This window comes from Echinococcus granulosus, assembly GCF_000524195.1.
Source record: "Echinococcus granulosus chromosome Unknown EG_S00225, whole genome shotgun sequence".
Classification (NCBI taxonomy): domain Eukaryota; kingdom Metazoa; phylum Platyhelminthes; class Cestoda; order Cyclophyllidea; family Taeniidae; genus Echinococcus; species Echinococcus granulosus.
In genome coordinates this window covers 68,331-74,928 of record NW_020170605.1, presented here as the reverse complement: position 1 = coordinate 74,928, position 6,598 = coordinate 68,331, and the positions used below count along the sequence as shown (strand labels likewise).

At 43.1% G+C, this 6,598-nt stretch overlaps 1 protein-coding gene across 1 annotated transcript; it reads left to right on the top strand. All coding sequences in view use genetic code 11, as the record gives it.

Annotated features, from left to right (window-relative positions):
- Nucleotides 1-754: 754 nt before the first annotated feature.
- Nucleotides 755-6,366, top strand: EGR_10492 (NEDD8-conjugating enzyme Ubc12; the record flags this gene model as incomplete). The annotated part of the gene is made up of 6 exons (XM_024499741.1): nt 755-928; nt 3,082-3,255; nt 3,606-3,730; nt 4,009-4,339; nt 4,425-5,555; nt 5,851-6,366. 6 exons carry the CDS (start codon nt 755-757, stop codon nt 6,364-6,366), a joined length of 2,451 nt encoding a protein of 816 aa, XP_024345852.1.
- Between the last annotated feature and the right edge of the window lie 232 nt (nt 6,367-6,598).

The window sequence follows — 6,598 nt, the reverse complement described above, 5'->3', positions numbered from 1 at the left end:
ATCGGAGTTAGCGAGTGTTGTCTTGTTGCAAAACCCACAATCAAAGGGTTTTCGTCTTTGTCAATTACAAACAATTGAGGAATTGTGTAAAGTGGCTGGTGACTGCTTGAATGAAAAGTCGCATAAATACATCTAACAAAGTCATAGGAGTGTAGTTGTGTTATTATGCCTACAAGCCAGGAGGGTGAGGTGCGTACAGTCAGCGTGACGACGCAGATTAGTCATAGAAGTTGTGCTTAACCTGTTAAAACAGGCAATTGATGACGGAGCCTGATATGCGAATGTGGATTTTCTCCGTTAAAATGCATAGAACCCATTTCATGGGAAAAGTGTTATTTTCTTCTGTGAAATTGATTCCCATTTACAAAGTCTTGTAATGAGTATCCTGGAATTATTTTGGTAGGTTCTACGGATTTTGTGACCGTGAAGTGAATGTCACGCCAATGAATTGCTCATTCAAATCATCCCAAACCCAGCTCACTTTTCAAATTATGTTGTCTTGACATCCGAAAACAGTTTATTTCCAAACTTATCAGCGCACAGTATTCTCGTTTAGCGGTCAACCCTCTCCTACATTGTGGGGGCTATCATATCCTAGAATTGTAGTTATATTAATGTCACTTTTTGACGGCAGCATTACAGAGCGGGCTAACGAGCCAAAAGTGATTTACTAAATGTAGCGTAGGGCCCGGGGTAGCCTAAGTCCAGTTTAAATATCTGATTACCCTGACCCGGCAAAATTCGCCACGTCCAGATGACTTGTCCAACAACTCAGCGCACATTTATGAAGGACGTGCAGCAGCTGTACAGGACAATCGACGCCTCCACTAACGGCCAGGCATCCATCATCGCGGCCGATGAGATGACGGTCAAGGTTTCTCTGCGCCCCACATCCGGCTACAACGCGCATGCAGAATTCCTGTTAACTGTGCGTTTCTTCAACATTTTTGATAATTCTTGCATTTGTATATAAATTCACTAGAATATTTCGTCGTGTACGTAACACATGTGGGTTGGAAATTCCAAAGAGCTACAATAATCGCAATTATGTAATTCTGGTACTCCTGAAATGGAACTCCTCCCATTAATTTGGCAGTAGACATTTAACAACACTCAGGTCACTTATTTGATTATTGTAAACCATGGTTGACTTTCCGTATTATAACAGTTACTCCAGACTACACATTTTCGTTGTTTTGCAAATCACTAGAGATAATTTGAGATGTGCGTAATTATTATTCTATAGAACGGTGTTATACAAGACATAATTAATTTTAGATCAAGTGTTGTTCCACATATCCCAAGGATAGCCCTGACATTTCCTTCGACACACCCATATTTCATCCCAACATTGACCCATCATCTGGTCCCATATGTTTAAGCCTTCTCTACGACTGGCGAAGGTGAGCAAAATCCTGTAAGCTATGAAATTCAAGCCATTTGCGGTTGAGCATAGTGGTCGACACCTTTACTGAAATGAATTTGGCAATGTGCAAATGAAATCTACAATCATAAATAATGAAAATGAGGCGTTTTGTTATTTCGCTACTTCTGGTTTATTTTCAAGGCAGACCCTTGTTGGGGTGAGTCATTTGTGCTGGTAGCCTTAATGGAAGAATGGCGGCATGCGAAGAATTTCACAATCTGGCAAATCAAAATGTCACTGCATGCGGATTGGCTAGCCGTGACCTTGAAGTCGCATTGCCGCTTTTAACAATATGGTAGAAACCGTATCATCCCTTAAATGCACGGCTGGTTTGTCTTGTGGCTCCATTGTGCCGATCAACAAGATCATCGTGAGTATTTTTGCTTCATTCATTTTGCATTAAGGTGTTGAAATGTCAACCAGTCTACTCCCCCACCTTAGATTACCCTTCGGTTTAACCAATTCATTTCAATGTTCGTATTCCCCAAACGATTGGTTCGTTAATTTTCCCCTGCATCTCCTCAATGCATCTGTAATAAAATTGCTTTGAACCCACACGATTTGCAACCAAATCCTTATACAAGCACTTTTAAAGCGAAAAGTTTCCCATTCTCTTTCTTGTGCACTGAGAATTCAGTTTTGGGTTTCAAAAAGGAAACTTATGGTGATCTTGTCAAACTGTTTTCAATAGCTCTCAACTTTACACGATTCATAATGTTCAGCGCCAAGGCGCGATGTCGTTTATTCATTTAATTCTTGGCGTACACGTATTCAGAAAAATAAGCCATTCTCCTGATCATATGTTTACAACAAGGACGCGTTACGTAATTGTTCCGCCAACCTGAAGTCACTAGGGCTACATGATATTGAAGCATCACTAACCCGGTCTGAATAAACAACTATCGGAGTTAGCGAGTGTTGTCTTGTTGCAAAACCCACAATCAAAGGGTTTTCGTCTTTGTCAATTACAAACAATTGAGGAATTGTGTAAAGTGGCTGGTGACTGCTTGAATGAAAAGTCGCATAAATACATCTAACAAAGTCATAGGAGTGTAGTTGTGTTATTATGCCTACAAGCCAGGAGGGTGAGGTGCGTACAGTCAGCGTGACGACGCAGATTAGTCATAGAAGTTGTGCTTAACCTGTTAAAACAGGCAATTGATGACGGAGCCTGATATGCGAATGTGGATTTTCTCCGTTAAAATGCATAGAACCCATTTCATGGGAAAAGTGTTATTTTCTTCTGTGAAATTGATTCCCATTTACAAAGTCTTGTAATGAGTATCCTGGAATTATTTTGGTAGGTTCTACGGATTTTGTGACCGTGAAGTGAATGTCACGCCAATGAATTGCTCATTCAAATCATCCCAAACCCAGCTCACTTTTCAAATTATGTTGTCTTGACATCCGAAAACAGTTTATTTCCAAACTTATCAGCGCACAGTATTCTCGTTTAGCGGTCAACCCTCTCCTACATTGTGGGGGCTATCATATCCTAGAATTGTAGTTATATTAATGTCACTTTTTGACGGCAGCATTACAGAGCGGGCTAACGAGCCAAAAGTGATTTACTAAATGTAGCGTAGGGCCCGGGGTAGCCTAAGTCCAGTTTAAATATCTGATTACCCTGACCCGGCAAAATTCGCCACGTCCAGATGACTTGTCCAACAACTCAGCGCACATTTATGAAGGACGTGCAGCAGCTGTACAGGACAATCGACGCCTCCACTAACGGCCAGGCATCCATCATCGCGGCCGATGAGATGACGGTCAAGGTTTCTCTGCGCCCCACATCCGGCTACAACGCGCATGCAGAATTCCTGTTAACTGTGCGTTTCTTCAACATTTTTGATAATTCTTGCATTTGTATATAAATTCACTAGAATATTTCGTCGTGTACGTAACACATGTGGGTTGGAAATTCCAAAGAGCTACAATAATCGCAATTATGTAATTCTGGTACTCCTGAAATGGAACTCCTCCCATTAATTTGGCAGTAGACATTTAACAACACTCAGGTCACTTATTTGATTATTGTAAACCATGGTTGACTTTCCGTATTATAACAGTTACTCCAGACTACACATTTTCGTTGTTTTGCAAATCACTAGAGATAATTTGAGATGTGCGTAATTATTATTCTATAGAACGGTGTTATACAAGACATAATTAATTTTAGATCAAGTGTTGTTCCACATATCCCAAGGATAGCCCTGACATTTCCTTCGACACACCCATATTTCATCCCAACATTGACCCATCATCTGGTCCCATATGTTTAAGCCTTCTCTACGACTGGCGAAGGTGAGCAAAATCCTGTAAGCTATGAAATTCAAGCCATTTGCGGTTGAGCATAGTGGTCGACACCTTTACTGAAATGAATTTGGCAATGTGCAAATGAAATCTACAATCATAAATAATGAAAATGAGGCGTTTTGTTATTTCGCTTTACAACTTCAGATTATGGAATATGGATGTGTGGATTTGAAATACAGTCGTAAACACAATTTCAGGCTGAATAGATGGCCTTGTTTGCTTAATTTGAAGTTTAATTCTTTATTTTTGGCTCGCTTGATGCACAGCTGCTACAATCTGCTAGATTTGGTGAAGGCGGTGCTCTACCTCATCGACCACCCCGCCTTTGACTCGCCAAACAATGACTTTGGCATAGTCAATGATCCTGCACAGCTGCCCACGATGACAGCGCGTGTGCTTGCCGGTCTGCCGGTCAAGGGACGCTGCTTCCCACCAAACACCGCGTGGGTCAAATGGGCCTGCGACAATGGTTGTCTGCCCACTGGAGAGGAGGAGTTGGAGGAGGCTGGGGCCGCGGTTAGGACAGGAGATGAAGTAGATCAGAAAGGTGGTGAAGAAATTGATGCTCCCTTTAATGCTGCAGCCCCAGAAAATAAGGTTGGTCGAGATCTCAATAAAGTGAATGAAATTTGGGGAGTAAAATCATTGGAATCTGTAATAAAATAGTGTTTTACTGCTTTAGGAGCCCTTCAGTGAGACAATTTATGCACCCTCCGATGGCACATCTGACACTGTGCCATCGTTCGCAAAAATGCGCTATTTGCTTGATCTTGAAGAGAAAATTACTTCTTGGGGCCCTTATGATAGGCGCTGTACACCGTTTGAAGTTGAATCACAACGGGTTCTTATTTGGCATCCTAGCAATGGCCGAAACAGAGATAATTACACTGTTTTCTACTTTTTTGAATTTTTGGGAACCGATCATCATCGCAATGAATTGGGGGAACATTACAACACTCTCTTTATTGGCAGTGTCTTACGTGAATATCAGTCTCACCCAGAATTGAGGCAAACATCCAGCAGCTGTCCCTGGTATGCATATACCGAGTACTCTGGAAGTTCTTGCCAATCCTACCTTAGCTACATTTCTTCTCTGAACCTTAGCAATATGTTTGAAGTCAAAGAAGCGGTTAGACACACATTAACTGAAGACTTTTGCCCGTGGTCAGCACTGGATGGCAGAGGAATAAATGCTCTGTTCAGTAGTTTGTACTTTGAGGACAACCGACTTAGAGGAAACGTCCCATGCTTTTTGGATGAAGGCAGTGGCGATGGCAGTGGAAGTCAAGGTATCGGACGTCTTTTCGACTCCTGCTATTCGGATCACGGAGACGTTTTTGCGGTACCCACTGAATTATCTGACACCATGTTATTTGAGTCGGATGCTCAAAGTAGAATGTCTGATCTTGTGGTCAACTTGATTTCGGAAAGTGAAGTGTCAGGCATGGAAGAGCACGATAATAGTGCCAATGAGTCCGATAAGGAGTGCAAAGAACCGTCTTCATCTGTCTCATTTTCAAATTGCAAGGATAGTCATATGTCTTATCCACTTATAACAGACTGTACGGACTGTCAATCCGATTACAACCGCATAAGGAAATCTATTAATGTTGGTCTAGCTCCGGTGTGGAAGTGGTTTTCCCGCAGTACGCGATGGTCCATTCGGTTCGCTCCACAGCAGATTGTAGACCTTTCAACGGCTGGTATCCAAATTCCACCATGGCGAGCCAGTTTGGGTCGAATGATGTCGGATATTTGTCACTTTTGCGCCAAGAATCATGGCATGAAGAATCTCGTTCTCCTCGACCCCATGGTAAGCCCACTGATGATAGTAAATCTACCCTACTTTCTGTTCATTATCTTGGCATTTTAATGACCAGGACAGGATCTGTCGATTACATGGAATCAATTTAACACTGATTCATACTCGTTGGTTTATCTGGGCGTTACTTTGAGAGCTTGGGGCAAACCAAGTATCTTTTTGATCTCGCTACTGAGTGTAGTGCATTGTTCAGTTGACTGCAAACAAGACTGAGTGGCATGAACTTGTGAAGTGCAGTTCAACTAGGCTGTGATGTAGGCAGTTTGCTTCTTATGTATTTGTATAGGCACTCTCGCCACTTTCGCCTCTGCTCAATCTGATGCGGTACCGTGAGTTACCCAGTCCTCGGCTCACTGGTGTTCTCTGGATGACGCCGCTCAACGCTCTCTCGCCCTTTTACCGCGTGCCCATTCCCATCGAGGAAGAGCTGCAGGAGAGTGAGCTCGATGGATGTGAAGGAAGAGACGGTGCCTACCCCACACCTACCTGTCTACGATTCCTCGCGGTTGTGGCTCTAGTAACAAATTGGGTGGCATGGTTGTCACGAGTGGAGAGCTACGCGGCCCTCGGTATGTCGCGATTTCATCCGGCACTCATCAGTGCCCCCGTGGCCGCGTGCTTGCTGCAGCCTTTCAGCCTAGGCTGCGGTCAAACTCCTCTCATGGACCTCTGGCCATTGTGGTCGCTTCGCCGCCTTCTCACTCTCTCCCTCAGACTGTCCCAACTCCGACTCGCCCTCGGCCACGGCAGTCACCACCATCTGCGATATCTGTTCCCATTCTCCGACCTCGACGAGATCTAAAGTTGTTTTTCTCTTTTACTCTGAAGTGCCTCACTCATCCATTTCCGCGTCAGGGAATTAATCCTTATCTACCTCGTTTTCACAACAATGGACTTGATATTCTTTAATATGGTGGAGTGCACGTTATGTTTTGCATATTTGATAAACTTTGTTGCATTAAACAAAAATTGTCTAAAATATGATCCTTGAATTGCGTTACTGCATTGGAGGAAGTTTTGTTTACTGCAGCTAG